This window comes from Phyllobates terribilis, unplaced genomic scaffold (genome assembly GCF_046119375.1).
Source record: "Phyllobates terribilis strain yellow unplaced genomic scaffold, ASM4611937v1 Scaffold_5__5_contigs__length_657084704, whole genome shotgun sequence".
NCBI lineage: Eukaryota > Metazoa > Chordata > Amphibia > Anura > Dendrobatidae > Phyllobates > Phyllobates terribilis.
This window is the reverse complement of record NW_027362765.1, coordinates 10,914,523-10,935,452: the sequence shown is the minus strand read 5'-3', so window position 1 is coordinate 10,935,452 and position 20,930 is coordinate 10,914,523. Positions and strand designations below refer to the sequence as shown.

The following is a 20,930-nucleotide window of genomic DNA, read 5'->3' as shown; positions in this document are numbered from 1 at the left end:
TTGGGTTTTGTTGACAGATTTTCAGATGTTGATGGCACAAGCCAAGATAGCTGTCACAGCCAAAATAGTCGTTAAAATGACCTGGTGCATGCTCTGTAGCAGGCAGTAGGAAATGTTTGGACTACTGCTTTGTGTAGGGCACAAAACGCTTTTTTAAGTGGACTAATATGGACAGAAGGTAGGCACTGACCCCTAAAACAGCAGGGAAAATAGACCGGTGCTAAAAAAAAAAGGCAGCACAAAATGCTACTTCTGTGTGTGCTGGAAAAATATTGCTTTGCCTCTTACAAGAGCTGTTTTAATATGGACACTGGAAGAACACTACCTAATACACTCCCTACCTAATACACAATCTCTCCCTCCTTGTACTCTGACTTTGTTGTGTGTCTTCAGCTCTGAAAAGAGCTATTTTTTGATGGTATTATGGAGCTAGTGAGCGGCTACTTTTTTTTTTTTTAAATCAGATATTTTTTATTAAAAAACTTTTTATAACATTATACATAAACAACAGTGAGGCATCACTAAACTAGCAGTGCCTCTCAAGACCCACCCGTTCCCCTTCCCCCCACCCATAACAGCCCCAAGAACCATATGGCAAAAGCAAATTTTTGTTACAGACCGTATACCATCATATAGCTTATCCGACTGTTAAAGCATTAATAATTTGATCCATGGGTACAGAGTTTAATATCTGATAATCAGTAATTAGTTATACAGAACATGAGAGACCACAACATATCAAACTCAAGTGATATTTAAAATAGACATAATATGATAACCATGAAACATATTCCATTTACCCCAGATTTTATCAAATTTACGTATAGCCTTCCGCTTTTTGTACACTCCCTCTTCTAATCTCAATAAAAGACGCATTCTATCCAAAAATTCCTGGAGCCTGAGAGGGGAGGGATCCAACCAATGTGCAGCTATAAGCTTTCTGACCTGGTATAGAGTCCTCTTAACAGCTATTATTTCATCCTCTTCACATCCTATTATTTCTACAAGGCCTAATACACACACTTTAGGATATAGTGGTAAATTACACTCAAACACATCATTAATGTATTGCACACACTCATTCCAGAATACAGCGACCTTTCTACACGTCCACATCATATGCATAAGATCTGCTCCTTCCTCTCCACATTTCGGACACATACTGTCATTCCTTACCCCAATGCACTGTAGAAATTTGGGGGTTCTATATACCCTATGTAATAAGTACAACTGTGAAAGTCTATGTGCCTCACATGTAGATAGTATCGGAACGCTCCCCACCACATCTTCCCATTCTTCCGAGGTTATAGTACCAATGTCGCGTTCCCACCTCTCCTTAACATTTAAGGGTCTGTCCCACTGAAATTGCTGCATAAGTATCCCTTAAATTCTGGAAATCAATCCCTTCCCACCTCTATGGCATAATAATGTGTTAAACAGTAGATGATGTTGGATTTTACTTTGCATATGTCGCGGCTGTACAAACCATGCATGCCTCAATTGGAGATAAAAGTAAAAACTAGTTTGTGGAATACAATATTCTTCTTTTATCTGTTGGAACGATTTAAATATTTCCCCCTCTAATATTTGCGCCACATTAGTTATTCCCAATTTTTCCCATATTGCGAATCCTTTCAATTTATGGATCTCTGGAAGGCCCACATTATGCCACAACGGGGTAAATGGGGTAAAGCCTTTTATTCCCAACAACAATTTGATTTTCTGCCACGTTTTCCCCATAAGTGTTAGGGTCGGGAGGTGTCGCCTAGCATCCCACCCCGAGGTTCCTGTTTCTAGAAAGGAGGTAATTGGCAGATTGTGTGAGAGTAGACGTATCAGTTTATCTAGGTTCCCCTGGATTAACCAGAGCTGTTGCATTTGAGAAGCTAGAAAATATATCCATGGATTAGGTGCGGCTAGTCCCCCCTGATCTTTGGGCCTTTGAAGTGTATCCAAACTGATTCTGGCCACCCCTTTTTTCCAGATCAATTCCCGAAACAGTGCCTGAAATTTATAAAATATTCTCATGGGGATCCAAACCGGTGAATTATGAAGGATATATAATAATTGGGGCATTAACACCATTTTAATTAAGTTAGTTCGACCTACCATTGATAGGGGAAGTTTGCTCCAAGTATTGGCCTTTTGTTGAAATTTAGTAAGCAGTTCAAGTAAATTTAAAGGAATATAATCTCCGATAGATGTGGTCACTCTAACTCCGAGATATTTAAATTCTCGCACCACCTTCAAGCAAGTACTCCCTACCCTAGTATTCTGAGACAAACCATCAACCGGCATAAGAACGGATTTGTCCCAATTAATCCGTAAGCCAGAATGATCTCCAAACTCCCTTATTAAATTCATAGCTGTCATCAGAGATTGCTCCGTGTCACCCAAAAACAACAGAAGGTCGTCAGCGTATAGGGCCACCCGCTCCTCCAGTGTTTTGTAGCGGAAACCCTGAATTTCACTGCTGGAACGAAGCTTAACAGCCAATGGCTCCATAGCCAGGGCGAACAGTAGGGGAGACAACGGGCAGCCCTGACGCGTGCCCCTGCCCATTTCAATGCTACCAGAAAGATTACCATTAATTCTAATCCGAGCTACCGGATTGTTATATAGAAGCCGTACCCAGGCCCGAAATCCAGTACCGAACCCCATTTTTTGCAAAACAGCCCATAAATACTCCCATTCGACACTATCAAAAGCCTTAGCGGCATCAAGTGATAGTACTGCCCTACCACCTGCATTTTGTGACTGCATTTGTAGATTAAGAAAAAGCCGACGCAAGTTAATTGCCGTCGACTTGGCCGGTATAAACCCAGTCTGGTCTTCTGCAACCAGTTGTGTAATAACTACCACCAATCTGGTAGCCAAGACCTTAGTTAAAATTTTTACATCTGCCGAGAGTAAGGATATTGGCCTATATGATTCGGGGTTTAGTGCATCCTTTCCAGGTTTTGGCAAAAGAACTATGTTAGCCTCCCTCATTGAAGCCGGCAAGGCCCCCCCCCTCCCTCGCTTCTTTAAACACTTCCAGTAACCTGGGAAGTAAAACCCCCCCAGCCTCCTTATAAATTTCCGCAGGGATCCCATCAGCACCAGGGGCTTTGTTATTTTGAAAATCTTTTAAAGCTTCCTGCATCTCCTCCAGGGTGATTGGTGCATCTAGTTGCTCTCTCTGGCTATCTGTTAGGCATGGTATTTGCATATCATGAAGGAATAGATCTATGTCCCTTTGCGCCTTAGTCAGTTTGGAAGCATATAATTGTCTGTAGAACTGAAATAATTCTTCTATTATAGCCTTTGAATCAGTAATTACCGCACCCCTAGTATCCCTGATATCTGCAATCATAGGAGCCCCAGTCTGGGCCTTGGCTATAGTGGCCAGCAAGTGCCCTGCACTCTCTCCCTCCACATAAAATTGCTGTTTAAGAAAAAAAAACGTTTATGTTCTGCTTGTTTCAATATATGGTCATTTAGTGTAGCCTGTGCCCGAGTCCAGTGTTCCCTATTCTCTATGATTGGAGACCCAACATACCTCTGCTCCAGTATGTCTAGTTCCCTTTGCAACTCCTGAGTACGAGCCCTATTTTTGGATTTGATCATGGAAATTTCCTTAATCAGGATCCCCCTTAAGAACGCCTTCATGGCTTCCCATACTGTATTTAAAGGAGCAGAGCCTATATTGTCTTTAAAGAAATGCTCCAATTTACCTGCTAAATCTAACTGTTCCCCGAATACGTCCAGCCAGTAGGGATTAAACCTCCACAGTGCCCTTCTGTTTATGGTGCCAGGATCGACCCCCAGAACAACCAATAATGGAGAATGATCAGATAACAATCTCGTGCAGTATTCTACTTTAGTGACTAGAGGGACTAGATGACTATTTCCCAGAGCCAGGTCAATTCTGGACAGAGAGGAATAGGATGCTGAATAACACGAATACTGCTTAACATTTGGTAAACGAACCCGCCACACATCTACCAGACTGATTTCCTGCAGGACCCTTGCCAACGATGTATCTTGAGCAGCCCCTCCCCCCACATTACCCCTATACTTATCAAGCTCAGCATGTAGATACATATTAAAATCACCGATAACAGGGGTATGGTAGCAAATTCCGTTATCCACGGGAATAGTTGGCGCAAAGTCTGTATAGAGAAAGGTGGAGGAATATATAGAGCAATTAGGCAATTAGCCCAGCCACTCTGCACACTAGACATACATACCTACCCTCCCTGTCACAAATACTTCTCTCACATTCAAAAGGTAAATTAGGATGAATCAATATACTAACCCCCCTAGAGTAAGTACTATGTATAGAATGATAGGCCGGCCCCCTCCAAAGCTTGCTCAGTGCCGCAGCGGCCTCCGTATTGCAATGCGTCTCTTGCAGACAGATTATCGACTCCCGATATTCCTTAAGATATTTAAGTGCCGCAAATGTTTTGTTGTGATCTCCCATACCTCTAATATTCCAGGATACTACATTAATCTGCTTAACCATGTTTTAACGATTGAAAATGAACTGTCACATGCCCCCCTCTGTACACACTCGTGTGTCTGATCATCAAGATTATAGTATTGTAATAATACACCGTCTGCACCAATCAAAGTAAGTTCTGTTCCTTTACCCCCCATCGCTACCTCATTTAACATCCCCCCCCCTTAATCAAATGAATACCAACAGCCGTACTATGTAGAGTCTGGTGTTTAGCCTCATGCAGCCTAGTAGGCCTTAAGCACACGAGGCGCCGCAACACGAGTTGCATCAGAGACTCCCTCATTTCCCCCCCACACAACGTTCCAAGAACATTCAAACGGCAGAGTGTCTTAACCCTGCCTATACATTGTAGGTGAAACCAGCACCTCAACAACCATATAAGTATATTGGCCTGCCCGAGGTATATATCAGAGCCAAGTTATAAGCAGTATACAAAAACTGAAAAATAATAATCATAACATTTATAAACAGAGATTCATTAGCCAACAGCGGAGTATTATCCACTAGAATTCAAATTTCTTGAATTATTATATTATATTCTGTCAGGAATCTTCTCAAAATTGGCATCAGCCCGTCCGGATTTGTCTCGCTTTTAAGTCCAGCCACTTTGCAGCCTCCTTTGGTGAATCAAAGAAATGAGTTTCACCCATTGCTATGACTCGCAGCCGTGCAGGATATAGCATTGCATAGGGTACTTGAAGTGCTCTCAATCTGCGCTTGATATCTTGAAATTGGGCGCGTCTCCTTTGAACCTCGACCGAAAAATCAGGATAGAAGGACACTCTCGCCCCCTCTATACATAAGTCATTAGCCGACTGCGCCAATTGTAGGATTTTATCTCTGTCACGAAAATGCAGCATTTTGATTAAAACTGTACGTGGCAGTGCCCCAGGCGGTGGAGGTCGGGTGGGGACCCTGTGTGCCCTCTCAATAGCGAACATTTTAGAGAATTTATCTTTTCCAAAGGATTGCAGCAGCCATTTCTCAAAAAAGTCCACCACCTCTCTGCCCTCTGCTTTCTCAGGCACACCCACAATACGCACGTTATTTCTTCTTAGGCGATTTTCAAGATCATCCGCTTTGCTGAGTAAATAGTTAATAGAGTCAGTAGCTGTTTTAAGTGTTTTAGTCATAGGAGACACAGTATCCTCCAAATCCCCCACTCTGCCTTCTGTTGCAGTGAGGCGCTCCCTCATTTTCTGCATGTCATGGAATATATATGAGATATGTCCACTTTCACAGACCCTATGTGTTCAGTGAGATCTGCTTTACTATGTGAGATGGCCAGCAGCACATCCTTTAAAGTAGGCTCATCATCCTCTGCCAGTGAGTCAGCACCACTGGTAACCTGAGCCTCTCTGCTGGGGGTAGTTGTTGTTTTAGCAGCCTGCACATTCCTCTCATGTGCCTCCCCCGCTGCCTTCTCCACATCCCCCTCAGTTACCGTGCTTTTTAATGACTGCACATTCCGGTCGGGTGTAAGCTCCTCAGCTCCTCCGCCATGCGCATATTTGGAGAGCCTGTTCACCACCTCCATGCGCTTCTCCCGCTGCCTTGGAGTTTCAGTTCCCGCTTCAGAGGCCACGGCACCATTTTGGCCCTCATGCTGTGATGAGCCAGCCGCCTGCCTCTGCTTGCTATCTCGCCGGGTCATCTCGTTCTGCACCACCGACTGCTCCCCCGCACTCCTGAGACCGCAGGCCACCTGGTGAGATCTTTTAGAAGCAATGATTCCCTCGGGCAGGAAGGATTACAGGACAGGGTTATAGGAGCTCTTCTGCCTCACTTCTACTCACATGCCCGGCCAGGCCATGCCCCCGAGCGGCTACTTTAAACACAGAACTAGTATACACTGCAGGTAGCCCTTAAAAGGGCTTTTGTTTTATCAAGAGGCCTAAACACTCTCCCTAACAGCTCCGCAATCTCTCCCTATGCTTATAGAATGCTGGCTCCAGACGCAATGTGCACAAAATGGCGGCAGCAGGGCTTAAATAGACCCTATGACTCTGGGCGGCCAGCCAATCACAGTAATGCCACAATCAAGATTTCTGCGACATTACTGTGATTGGTTATGAAGCCCAGCATGTTTAGTGGCTGCAAAGGAGGCGCCAAAATGGCAGGGCGGGACATCCGAATATAGCGAAGAGAGTACACAAATACTCGCAATATAACTAGTAACCCGAATACCGTACTATTAGCGTGAATAGTAACGAATACACTCGCTCATCACAAACAATCAGCTCTAATCCAGCCCTCTTCACCATTCTCATTATACAAATATAAACCATATAATTCTGGTGGATAAATCAAGACCGAACACGAGACCGAACCCAAGACCTTCACAGCCGTCTACACATCACAGGAGAGATCTCATGACACCTTCTCTCCATCTACCTGATGATCCTGAGGAATATTGGGATCTTCTTGTTTACAGTCCTGTGGAAGAAGAGGATGTGGACATCTCTCTGGTGTTGTCCTCTTACTGGATAGATCTGGAAGAAACACATACAGGGACTGAATTCATTCTTTACATATAGACAATTATAGGCTGTGTATATTCAGTCCTGTCTATTACCTGGTGATGTGAGGTGCTGGGGAACCTCCATCATGATGTCCTTGTACAGATCTTTGTGTCCTTCTAAATACTCCCACTCCTCCATGGAGAAATAGACGACGAAATCCTGACACCTTATAGGAACCTGACACATACAATGATACAGTCATCCCCCTGATCCCTTCATAGCATTACTGTATAATGTCCCAGCATTCCCAGCAGTGTCACCTCTCCAGTCAGCAGCTCAATCATCTTGTAGGTGAGATCTAGAATCTTCTGGTCATTGATGTCCTCATATATCAGGGGGTGAGGTGGAAGCTCCGTGATTGGGCTCAGGGGTCTTCCCCATCCCTCAGACACAGGGTCCTGACAGCACTCACTAGAGGTTTTCTTCACTACTGTGTAATCCTGGTTATGGAGAGACACATTCATAAATCTCCCTACAGATATTTCCAGAGTCCTCACCTCTCCAGTTCTGTCCATCTGTTATTTCCATAGATAACAATGATGTAATGTGACGTCATCAGAATCTCTCACCTGTCCAGTAAGCCGGAAGAGAATCTCTAGGGTGAGGTGCAATATTTTCTCAGCCATCTTGTCTGTGTCCATATTCATCTTTGATGGGTAAATCAGGAAAATTCTCTTATATAGAATATCTTCACTGAGAGGATCCGATATTGTAGAGACCTGAATGAGAAGTTGAGCCGATGTAACATCATAAAAATCCTGTGTAATAATACAATTACTGGAGATAATAAGGGAAACATTTGAGGAGATTTATGTTTTACAGTATCTAGTTTTCTTCTTTACATCTACTAATAAAACCTATATATTTTAGGCCACAGACAACAAGCAGTTTCTTCCTCAGAATCTGCAAGTGAATAGGTTTCTCATAGACTCATCTTCCTTATTGCTAATTCTCATCTCATTTACTGACACTGGAATCGGTATTAGCAATACTGCAGGAGATATTCATTACACGTGACATGAGAAATAACTACTTCATGATGAAGGCGAAATCTTCATCTTCTACTACAGCTCTATAAACGTATTTGGCCAGAGTCCGTCACTGACTACATCACCACCGGCCGTCTATATGTTTCCCGTCTTCACCGGACTGTCATCTTCTATCATGTTAGATCTCAGGTCTGATTCACACTCAGAAGTTTGAGGCATTTATAAAAGCTTGTTTGTAAGAACACAAAGACAGGAGTTATTTGATAGCAAAGTTTCCATGTACAGTGTTTTATGGGGTTTATTTCTGGCCTTAGGCTTTCCTATATTACAAGAAAAACTCCATAAAAAACAGATATTAAAATCAGAAAATAGGAGGAATGATCCAGTGTATCAGGATATAAACTTGATTAAAACATAGCTTTTATTGAGGCATTAAAAAAATGCTGCTACCACCATAATAAGTCTTAGTGCACACAAGGATCACAGCGGTCTCGACCTATGCGTTTCGACTTGCAGTCTTAATCATGGTCTGTCTGAACTGTGGACTAGTGAGCATATAAAGGTAGGTTGTCATTAAAGATAAGTTATCATGTGCTCACTAGTCTCTGAGGTCAGTATGATTAGCATAGACAAAAGTGAAATAAAAACGTTAGTGACACATATTATTACCCTCTAAAATTAATATCATTGACATGTAGAAAAAAGAAAAATATTTGTGATTCAAATATAGAATAAATATAAAAACTAGCGATATACCATGTCCAAGGTGTAAACAAAACTGTCATTAATATTGTAGCATTAGATCCTGCCTGAGATTTAATCGGGTTTCTAACATAAAAATCCAATATGGTTCCCTATTTAGCAGTTTGCGCCTATGGTCCCCCCCCCCCCCTGGATAGGTCTATACACGCTTTCTATGCCTTGAAATTTCAGTGCTGAAACTTCCCATTTATGGAACGTTCGGAAGTGTGTTGACACTGCTGAAATATTTGTGGCCAAAGGATTAACCGCATCAGATATGTGTCCTCTAACCCGTAGTATTAAAGGGCCGGTAGTACAACCAATGTATTGGATCTTACAGGTAATACATGCAACAAGGTATATAAGCCAGGGTGTGCTGCAATTAATAAAGTCATGTATTTTGTATATACGATTAATATGCAGTGAGGTAAAAGTATCCTTTTTCACTGTGTGTGAACACGCTTTACAGCGGCTCGCTCCGCATTTGAAAAAAACACTAAGGTTTAACCAGGTAGTAGATTCAGAATGCCTATGCTCCTCACTCAGGAAAAGACTGGGGGACAGGATGGTACCACAGCCACAAACCGAATATCCTTGGTAAGAATATTATTAAGCCCGGATCCTGGTGTAACATTGTATGTATTTCTTTATAATGGACACCACTTTGTTATACTGGGGACTATAAGTTGTACAGAATGTTACACTGGAAGTTTCACATCCCAAATCTTTTTTTCGCCCCTTATTTTTGAGAAGATCCTTACGTTCTAGGCTCGATACTATTTTGCATGATTTTATAAGATTCCAATCAGGATAACCTCTTTTTGCCAATCTGTCATAAACTTCACTGGCTTCCATATCAAACGCAGTATTATCCGTACAATTTTGTTTCACCCTAATTAATTCCCCATATGGAATATTGCGCTTGATATGCAGCGGGTGGTAAGAATTGGCCTGCAGAATACTGTTACTGGCAGTCTCTTTTCTATAGGGTGTTATTTTTACTGTATTGATATATTTGTCACCGTTCAATTTAAGATCCAAAAAATTTATTTCTCGGGGATCAAAACAATGTGTGAATCTCAAATTGAAATCATTGTTGTTGAGATTTTCTGCACATTTCAACGCCTCCTCCTGTGTGCCTCCCAACATCAGGAGGAGGTCGTCGATAAATCGACCGTACCATATGATTTTTGGGCTGTAAATATTTCTCTCATTGCAAATGTGTTGCTCTTCCCATTTGGACATTAATCCAATGAAGGTGAAAATTTGCTACCCATACTTACTCCCCTCCTTTGTAAAAAAAAAAAAAAAAAAAAAAAAAATTGATTGTCAAAGCAGAAATAATTATGATCCAGAAGAAATTTGACATGATAATAAAATCTTTTATTTCTACTGTATACGTGCTATAGGTATCCAAGTGATAGCTCAGGCTAGTTAATGCTACACTCTGTGGTATGGATGGATATAGAGCTACACATGTGGTCAAAATTGTTGGTACCCCTCGTTTAATGAAAGAAAAACCCACAATGGTCACAGAAATACCTTGAATCTGACAAAAGTAATAATAAATTAAAAATCTTAGAAAATGAACAAATGAAAGTCAGACATTGCTTTTCAACCCTGCTTCCACAGAATTTAAAAAAAAAATTAAACTCATGAAATAGGCCTGGACAGAAATGATGGTACTCTTAACTTAATATTTTGTTGAACCTTTTGAGGCAATCACTGCAATCAAACAATTCCTGTAACTGTCAATGAGACTCCTGCACCTCTCGACAGGTATTTTGGCCACTCCTCTTGAGCAAACTGCTCCAGTTGTCTCATGGTTGAAGGTTGCCTTTTCCAGACGGCATGTTTCAGCTCTTTCCAAAGATGCTCAATAGGAATTAGGTCAGGGCTCATAGAAGGCCACTTCAGAATAGTCCAATGTTTTCCTCTTAGCCATTCTTGGGTGTTTTTAGCTGTGTGTTTTGGGTCATTATCCCGTTGCAAGACCCATGGCCTGCGACTGAGACCAATCTTTCTGACACTGGGCAGCACATTTCTCTCTAGAATCCCTTGATAGTCTTGAGATATCATTGTACCCTGCACAGATCCAAGACACCCTATGCCAGATGAAGCAAAGCAGCCCCAGAACATAACAGAGCCTCAACCATGTTTCACAGTAGGGACAGTGTTCTTTTCTTGATATGCTTCATTTTTCTGTCTGTGAACATAGAGCTGATGTGCCTTGCCAAAAACTTCCATTTTTGTCTCATCTGTCCATAGGATATTCTCCCAGAAGCTTTGTCGTCTGTCAACATGTAGTTTGGCAAATTCCAGTCTGGCTTTTTTATGATTTTTTTTTCCAACAATGGTGTTCTCCTTGGTCATCTCCCATGAAGTCCACTTTGGATCAAACAACGACGGATGGTGCGATCTGACACTGATGTTCCTTGAGCTTGAAGTTCACCTTTAATCTCTTTAGAAGTTATCCTGGACTCTTTTGTTACCATTTGTATTATCCGTCTCTTTGATTTGTCATCAATTTTCCTCCTGTGGCCATGTCCAGGGAGGTTGGCTACAGTCCCATGGATCTTAAATTTCTGAATAATATGTGCAACTGTAGTCACAGGAACATCAAGCTGCTTGGAGATGGTCTTATAACCTTTACCTTTAACATGCTTTTCTATAATTTTCTTTCTAATCTCCTGAGACTACTTTTTCTTTTGCTTCCTCCAGTCCATGTTGAGTGTGGTACACACCATGTCACCAAACAGCACAGTGAGTATCTGTAGCCCTATATATAGGCCCACTGACTGATTACAAGATTGTAGACACCTGCGATGCTAATTAGTGGACACAACTTGATTTAACATGTCCCTTTTGTCACATTATTTTCAGGGGTACCATATTTTCTGTCCAGGCCTATTTCATGAGTTTGTTTTTTTTTCAAAATTCTGTGGAAGCAGGGTTGATTTTTATTTGTTCATTTTCATAGGTTTTTAATTTATCATTACTTTTGTCAAATTCAAGTAATTTCTGTGACCATGGTGGGTTTTTCTTTCATTAAAAGAGGGGCACCAACAATTTTGACCACGTGTGTATAACATCGCATGATAGCCAGTGATAATTTTCTTGCTATAGAAAAACCTGCAAATATAGTAGCCACAAATTTAGTTGAAGATAGAAATCTATCCACGCACCCAGTCTCTCTACCATATAACCTAAGCCCGCTACTATTGGTCTGAGTGGTGGTGGAAATAAGTTTTTGTGGATCTTAGGAAATTAATGATATATAGGTATAATATCCCCATCAATGATCCCCTCTCCCAATCTGCCTCTCATCTACTTTCTCTAACCTCCTCATTCGGCCTCTCACAATTTACTAATTCTCCTACGCATGAAGACGGGAATACTCTGGACCTGGTTAGCTCCCGTCTCTGCTCGCTGCATGACTTTACTAACTCCCCTCTCCTGCTCTCTGACCACAACCTTCTTTCCTTCTCTGTCAAGAACAGTCTCTTCAACCGGGACATCCCCACTTACCACACTTATAGAAACACACGTATCATTAATACCTAGCAGCTTATGTGCAATCTCCACACATCTTTAGCCCCCATCTCCTCCCTCTCCTGTCCAGACTTAGCATTGTCACACTACAATAATACACTGAAGAGTGCCCTAGATGAAGCCCCACGTTCTACACGCAGAAAGACCCAACATAGACAACGGCAGCCCTGGCACACAATGCAAACACTCTTTCTTTAGCGTTGCTCTAGGTGTGCTGAGCGGCAGTGGAGAAAATCTCTTTTAGCAGAGGACTTCATCCACTATAAATTCATGCTCAAAACCTGTAACTCTGCCCTTCATCTGGCCAAACAATCCTACTTCACCACTCTCATCACTTCACTGTCCAACAATCCAAAACAACTTTTTGAAACCTTAAACTCCCTCCTGAGCCCTAAAGCACAGACCCCCACCACCAACCTCAGCGGGGAGGATCTGGCCAATTATTTCCTAGAAAAAATAAACCACATCCATCAGGACATCTCAGCCCAATCTCCTCAGTGCCTGGATCCCCTTCCCTGCCACACTTCAAGCTCACTAGCCATCTTTGAGCCTGTTACAGAAGAAGAAGTTATCCAGCTCATTTCTTCTCGACCTACAACCTGCAACAGTGACCCCATTCCTTCACATCTCCTGCAGTTTCTCTTACCAGTGGTCACCACTCACCTGACTAAAATATTTAACCTCTCTCTTTCTTCAGGTATCTTTCCCTCCTCATTTAAACATGCCATCATAACCCCTTTACTTAAAAAGCTATCCCTGGACCAGAACTGCACTGCTAACTACAGACCTGTCTCTAACCTTCCTTTCATCTCTAAACTCCTGGAACGCTTGGTCCACTCCCGTCTAATCCGCTATCTCTCAGATAACGCTCTCCTCGACCCTCTACAATCTGGTTTCCGTTCCTTACACTCCACTGAAACTGCCCTCACTAAAGTCTCTAATGATCTTCTGATAGACAAATCCAAAGGTCACTACTCCTTGCTGATTCTCCTGGATCTCTCCGCCGTATTTGACACTTTGGATCACCAGCCCCTCCACACTATGCTCCGCTCTATAGGCCTCAAAGAAACCGTTCTCTCCTGGTTCTCCTCCTACCTCTCTGACCGCTCCTTCACTGTATCTTTTGCCTGCTCCTCTTTCTCTCCTCGTCCCCTTACTATCGGAGTTCCCCAGGCTCAGTCCTAGGCCCCCTCCTCTTCTCTCTATACACTGCCCCTATTGGACAAACAATCAGCAGATTTGGGTTCCAGTATCATCTCTAAGCTGACGACACCCAACTATACACCTCTTCACCTGACATCACCCCTACCCTAATACAAAATACCAACGATTGTCTGTCCGCTGTCTCTAACATCATGTCCTCCCTATATCTTAAACTGAATCTCTCTAAAACTGAACTTCTTGTGTTTCTCCCCTCTACTACCCCAACTCTACCCAACATCGAAATTACCTTGGAGGGTTCAACCATAACTCCCAAGCAGCACGCCCGCTGCCTTGGGGTCATATTCGACACTAACCTTTCATTTACCCACAATATCCGATCACTCACTCGCTCCTGTCACCTGCATCTTAAAAACATCTCCAGAAGCTGACCTTTTCTCACCTTTGAAACTGCTAAAACTCTTATTGTTGCTCTTATTCACTCTCGTCTAGACAACTGCAATTCTCTTCTGATCGGTCTCCCTCTTACAAAACTTTCTACTCTCCAATCCATCCTGAATGCGGCAGCCAGGGTCGTATTTCAGTCCAGCCGCTTCACCGATGCCTCCATCTATTGCCAGTCTTTACACTGGTTGCCGATCCGCCTCAGGGTCCAATATAAACTCATCACTCTCACCCACAAAGCTCTCCACAGTTCTGCACCGCCTTATATCTCCTCTCTCATCTCTGTCTATCGCCCTACACGTGCCCTCTGTTCTACAAATGACCTAAGACTAACATTCCCCATAATTCGAACCTCGCACCTCCATCTCCAAGACTTCTCTCGTGCTGCGCCAGTTCTCTGGAATGCACTACCCCAGGCGATCCGACTGATGCCTAGCCCCCATATCTTCAAGCGCCCTTTAAAAACCCATCTCTTTAAACAAGCCTACCACCTTAACTACTCAGTAAATTAACTTTCCCCTGTTCCCGCCTTCTAAATATCATTCAGAATCTGTTCCCTACTCTTCACCTGTCTCCACAGCCTCCATGCACACGATAACTGCACTCGGTAATTGAGTATTGCACTTAAACATACAGGCTGATGACCGGATCATACAGCTTTATATGAAAATCCCTATTTATTATAATTGCCAGATCTGAAATACCGAGCACTTTTCACCTATTGTGTCCCCCCCATTTCCTTGTAGAATGTAAGCTTGTGAGCAGGGACCTCACTCCTAATGTAACTGTTTAAACTGTCCTTAAATTGCATTAAATTTATTGTCTGTATATGTCCCCGCTTAATTGTAAAGTGTTGCGGAATTTGTTGGCGCTATACAAATAAAAAATTATTATTATTATTATTATTATTATTATTATTAAAGGTTGTTCCACAAAGAGCTGCTCCACGAGTTTTTTTTATCCAAGGCTCCGGTACTCAAACCTTCTTGTAGCAATATATATAATTCCATATTGAGGTCTTTGGTTAGTTCCAAATACACATCAGTGTTTCGCGTTTCTTGTTTCTTAAATCAATCAAACAGAGCTTGAGCTAAATAGAAAGTAATACCACTATTGTGCCCCACTTGTCTGCTTGACGCACTGTTAAATCCATACTAATTTTGAGTTCCCTCAGGGCAATTTTTTCTTTTCTAGTTAGATTGTTATTTTTATTCCCCTTATGAGTGATTTCATTTGTTTAGAGAAACCACCTGCTGCAGCCTACACTGTCCCCACTGCTAAAGAAAATGAATATTCACTGCTCCCCACGCCCATGGGGCGTGGAGAGCACTGAATGTTCATGCTTCTTAATAGCGGTACACAGCATAGCCGCACTGCAGCTCCTGCCGGAATCGCCTGTGCCCGCTGTTAAAGGGCATGAATATTCAACCTCTCTCCACGCCCATGGGGAGGGGGTGAATATTCATGCCCTTTAATAAGCGGGCACATGCGATAGCCCAGCAGCAGCAGGAGCCGCAGAGCTGCTATGCTGTGTGCCGGCTATGAAGGAGAGTGAAGTCACTGCTCCCCGCACGGGGAGCAGTGACTTCCGTCAGCTGATCTCTCCTTGTGAGCCGCGCATGGTATTGACGCCATGCGCGGCTCACATGGATCACATGGAGAGATCAGTGCGGGCAGACAGGACGCAGCGCTGGAGGTAAGAAGAGAGGTGAGTAGGAGTGTTTATTTATTTTTTTATGTGCAGCATGATGGGGATTAGGGGGAACATGCATACTAGGATAAGGATGAGGGGGCCATGAATACCAGGATAAGGATTAGGGGTGCCATGCATACCAGGAAGGGGATTAGGGGTGCCATGCATACCAGGATGGGGATTAGAGGTGCCATGCATGCCAGGACGGGGATTAGGGGTGACATGCATGCCAGGACGGGGATTAGGGGTGCCATGCATACCAGGACGGGGATGAGGGGTGCCATGCATACCAGGACGGGGATGAGGGGTGCCATGCATACCAGGACGGGGATGAGGGGTGCCATGCATACCAGGACAGGGATGAGGGGTGCCATGCATACCAGGACAGGGATGAGGGGTGCCATGCATACCAGGACAGGGATGAGGGGTGCCATGCATACCAGGACAGGGATGAGGGGTGCCATGCATACCAGGACAGGGATGAGGGGTGCCATGCATACCAGGACAGGGATGAGGGGTGCCATGCATACCAGGACAGGGATGAGGGGTGCCATGCATACCAGGACAGGGATGAGGGGTGCCATGCATACCAGGACAGGGATGAGGGGTGCCATGCATACCAGGACAGGGATGAGGGGTGCCATGCATACCAGGACAGGGATGAGGGGTGCCATGCATACCAGGACAGGGATGAGGGGTGCCATGCATACCAGGACAGGGATGAGGGGTGCCATGCATACCAGGACAAGGATGAGGGGTGCCATGCATACCAGGACAGGGATGAGGGGTGCCATGCATACCAGGATAAGGATGAGAGGTGCCATGCATACCAGGATAAGGATGAGAGGTGCCACGCATACAAGGATAAGGATGAGGGGAGCCATGCATACCAGGATGGAGGGGTTCCATGCATACCAGGATGGAGGGACACCAGGCATATCAGGATGGAGGGACGCCAGGAATACCAGGATGGAGGGACGCCAGGCATACCAGGATGGAGGGACGCCAGGCATACCAGGATGGAGGGATGCCAGGCATACCAGGATGGGTATGGGGACCACGTATAAAAGGAAGGGGGGGCATATATACCAAGATGGGGGATATTGTTAGAATTGGGGGACATTACCCCTATACCAGTGTCAGCAGTAGACCCCCTCCCCCTTAAAAGTGCATCATGAACACATTTTTTGTTTAATTTTTTTATTATCTTCCTCCTCTAAAACCTAGGTGCGTCTTATGGTCCGAAAAATAAGGTAATCCCATCAACTTCAATGAGCAATCGCTAAGGATGCAGTTCCACTCTGTTTGAAATGTCTCATCATACAGGGTTGTGTCCACTTTTTTTTAGCCTTAATCCCCTTGGCATCATCTCCTTTTTCACATACATTTCCAGAGTTGTAAAATCCCAGCAGATTTGTAATTCTTGAGATTTTTAAATCTCAGGCAGGATCTAATGCTACAATATTAATGACAGTTTTCTTTACACCTTGGACATGGTATATCGCTAGTTTTTATATTTATTCTATATTTGTATCACAAATATTTTTCTTTTTTCTACATGTCAATGATATTAATTTTAGAGGGTAATAATATATGTCACTAACGTTTTTATTTCCCTTTTGTCTATGCTAATCATACTGACCTCAGAGACCAGTGAGCACATAACTATTATCTTTAATTACAACTTACCTTTATATGCTCACTAGTCCACAGTTCAGACAGACCCTGATTAAGACAGCACATCGAAAAGCGCAGGTCGAGACAGCTGTGATCCTTGTGTGCACTAAGACTTATTATGGTGGTAGCAGCATTTTTTAATGGCTCAATAAAAGCTATGTTTTATTGAAGTTCAAAGCCTGATACGATGGATCGTTCCTCCTATTTTCTGATTCATGAACCAGGCTGCTCTGGCTGGGTCCGAGCGAGGCTGAGACTGCACCACACCCCAAAGGTCCCGCACAGCTACCGGCACATTAACCCCCTCAATGCGAAAATGCAAAAATATAATGTACCCATCAATAAATATTATGAAAAAAAACAAAAAAACAATAAAAGTACACATATTTCGTATCGCCGCGTCCGGAATGACCTGACCTATAAAACGGTCTCACTAGTTAACCCCTTCAGTGAACACGGTAAAAAAATAAAATAAAAAAACGGAGCAAAAAACAATGCTTTATCATCATACCGACAAACAAAAAATGGAATAACGCGCAATCAAAAAGACGAATATAAATAAAAATGGTACTGCTTAAAAGGTCATCTTGTCCCGCAAAAAACAAGTCGCCATACAACTCCATCAGCCGAAAAATAAAAAGTTCTATCTCTCAGAATAAAGCGATGCAAAAAAAATTTTCTTTTAAAATAGCTTTTATTGGGTAAAAGCGCCAAAACATAGAAAAACGATATAAATGTGGTACCACTGTAAACGTACTTACTCGAAGAATAAAGCTACCTTATCAATTTTACCACATGCGGAACAGCATAAAAAAACAACCATAAAAATAATTCCGGAATTAGTGGTTTTTGTTTATTCTGCCTCCCAAGAATAGGAATAGAAAGCGATCAAAAAATGTCAAGTGCCTGAAAATGGTAACAATAAAAACGTCAACTCGTCCTGCAAAAAACAAGCAGTCACATGACTCTGTCGGTCAAAATATGGAAAAATGATAGCTCTCAAAATATGGTGATGCAAAAACTAAATTTTACAAAAAAATGCGTCTTTTAGTGTGTGACAGCTGTCAATCATAAAAACCCGATATGATTCTGGTATCGCTGTAATCGCATCGACCCAAAGAATAAAGTCGTCTAATCACTTATACCACACAAGGAACAGTGTGAAAAAATAAACTCTAGGGTTAGGGTTGTGATTAGGGTTGGGGTTAGGCTAGCGTTAGGGTTGGGATTTTTTTCAAAAGTAAAAAAAAAAAAAGATGACGATATGGCGACTAGTGTTGAGCGCAAGTGCTCGCTACTTGAGTTTGCATCGGGTGCTCGGGTATGCACTGAGTATCGCGGGTGCTCGAGTGACATGCTCGAGTCTCCGCCCCATATGCTTCGTGGCCAAAAAAACCTTGCGGGGATTGCCTGCTATGCAAGAGCGATCCCCGCATGTTTTTTTTGGGTGTCTAATAACCGTGAAACATGCGGGGCGGGGATTCCAGCATGTCACTCGAGCACCCGTGATACACGGTGAATACCTGAGTACCCTATGCAAACTGAAGTAGCGAGCACTTGCACTCAAGACTAATGACAACTTATTCAATATGATGACCTGATGTTATCAAATTCTGTGTCGTACCTCTGGGTTCAAAATGTTCACTATACCCCTTGATAAAATCCTTAAGGGGTTTAGTTTCCAAAATGGGGTCACTTGTGGGGGGTTTCCACTATTTAGGCACATCAGGGGCTCTCCAAACACGACATGGCGTCCGCTCTCAATTCCAGCCAATTTTGCATTCAAAAAGTCACACAGTGCTCCTTCCCTTCTGAACTCTGCCGTGCGCCCAAACACTGCATTTTCCCCACATATGGGGTATTGGCGTACTCAGGAGAAATTGCACAATAATTTTTGGGGTCCATTTTCTCCTCTTACGCTGGTGAAAATAAAAACATTGGGGCTAAAACAATTTTTGTGGAAAAAAATTTGATTTTTTTTTATTTTCACGCCTCCATGTTATAAACTTCTGTAAAGCACTTGGGGGTTAATGGTGCTCACCACACATCTAGATAAGTTCCCTGAGGGGTCTAGTTTCCAAAATGGTGTCACTTGTGGGGGGTTTCCACTTTTTAGGCACATCAGGGGCTCTCCAAACGCAACATGGCATCCGCTAATTATTCAAGCAAATTTTACATTCAAAAAGTCATATGGCGCTCCTTCTCTTCCGAGCCCTGCCGTGCGCCCAAACAGTGGTTTTCCCCCACATATGGGGTATCGGCGTGCTCAGGAGGAATTGCTCAACAAATTGCATGGTGCAATTTCTCCTGTTACCGTCTTGAAAATGCAAAATTGGAGGCTGAAAAACGTTTTTGTTGCAAAAATGTGAAAATTTTATTTTTACGGCTCAATGTTCTAAACTTCTGTGAAGCACCTGGGGGTTCAAGGTGCTCACCACACATCTAGATAAGTTCCCTGAGGGGTCTAGTTTTCAAAATGGTGTCACTTGTGGGGGGTTTCCACTGTTTAGGCACATCAGGCGCTCTCTAAAAGCAACATGGCGTCCGCTAATTATTCAAGCAAATTTTACAATCAAAAAGTCAAATGGCGCTCCTTCCCTTTCGAACCCTGCCGAGCACCCAAACAGTGGTTTTTCCCCACGTATGGGGTATCTGCGTGCTCAGGGGAAATAGCACTACAAATTTTGGGGTCCATCTGCGAAAATTAAAAAAAATTGGGTCTAAAGTAACATTTTTGTGAAGAAAAGTTAAATGTTCATTTTTTTCTTCCACATTCCAAAAATTCCTGTGAAGCACATGAAGGGTTGATAAAGTTCTTGAATGATGTTTTGAGTACCTTGAGGGGTGCAGTTCTTAGAATGGTGTCACTTTTGGGTATTTTCTGTTATAAAGGCCCCTCAAAGTGACTTCAAATGTGATGTGGTCCCTAAAAAAATGGTTTTGTAAATTTTGTTGGAAAAATGAGAAATCGCTGGTCAACTTTTAACCCTTATAGCTCCCTAATAAAAAAAAATGTTGGTTCCAAAATTGTGCTGATGTAAAGTAGACATGTGGGAAATGTTATTTATTAACTATTTTGTGTGACATATCTCTCTGATTTAAGGGCGCAAAAATTAAAATTTTAAAAATTGCTAAATTTTCGCCAAATTTCCGTTTTTTTCACAAATAAACGCAAGTGATATCGAAGAAATTTTACCGCTATCATGAAGTACAATATGTCCCAAAAAAACAATCTCAGAATCAGGGGGGATTCATTGAAGCGTTGCAGAGTAATTACCTCATAAAGTGTCAGTGGTCAGAATTGTAAAAATTGGGCCGGTCATTAACGTGCAAACCACCCTCGGGGGTAAAGGGGTTAAAACAAATGTTTAACATGTTAAAAAGTAACTGTTTTGAGCACCAGAACAGATGTAGACCGCAGGGATGGCACAGGTACCTGCTACACCAACCCAGGCAGTTTAACTACTTGCTGCTGTCAAATGCAAACATAGCTTATAAGGCCGAAAAAAGACAAGCGTCCATCCAGTTCAGCCTATTTCTTGTGCACTGCAGCTATTCCGCAGCGTTGATCCAGGGGAAGGCAACAAAAAAACATGCGGTATAGGCCAATTTACATCATTGAGGAAAAATTCACTTCCCGACAC

General features: G+C 42.8%; 2 protein-coding genes and 1 pseudogene across 2 annotated transcripts in view; 1 reads left to right on the top strand and 2 right to left on the bottom strand.

Annotated features, from left to right (window-relative positions):
• The window catches only part of LOC141270587 (gastrula zinc finger protein XlCGF66.1-like), a 445,723-nt gene that overhangs the window by 173,038 nt on the left and 251,755 nt on the right, over positions 1-20,930 (top strand). The gene's annotated exons all lie outside the window — the stretch shown is intronic.
• Positions 1-20,930, bottom strand: part of LOC141270556 (uncharacterized) — a 123,050-nt pseudogene that overhangs the window by 57,806 nt on the left and 44,314 nt on the right.
• The window catches only part of LOC141270586 (gastrula zinc finger protein XlCGF66.1-like), a 41,249-nt gene that overhangs the window by 6,359 nt on the left and 13,960 nt on the right, over positions 1-20,930 (bottom strand). Inside the window, exons 2-5 of the mRNA XM_073680670.1 lie at positions 7,599-7,748; positions 7,290-7,469; positions 7,083-7,206; positions 6,902-6,999 (exon numbers count right to left, since the gene is read on the bottom strand). Of these exons, the coding sequence (XP_073536771.1) occupies positions 6,902-6,999; positions 7,083-7,206; positions 7,290-7,469; positions 7,599-7,676 (480 nt within the window). The 5' untranslated portion in view covers positions 7,677-7,748. The remainder of the gene's footprint in view (positions 1-6,901; positions 7,000-7,082; positions 7,207-7,289; positions 7,470-7,598; positions 7,749-20,930) is intronic.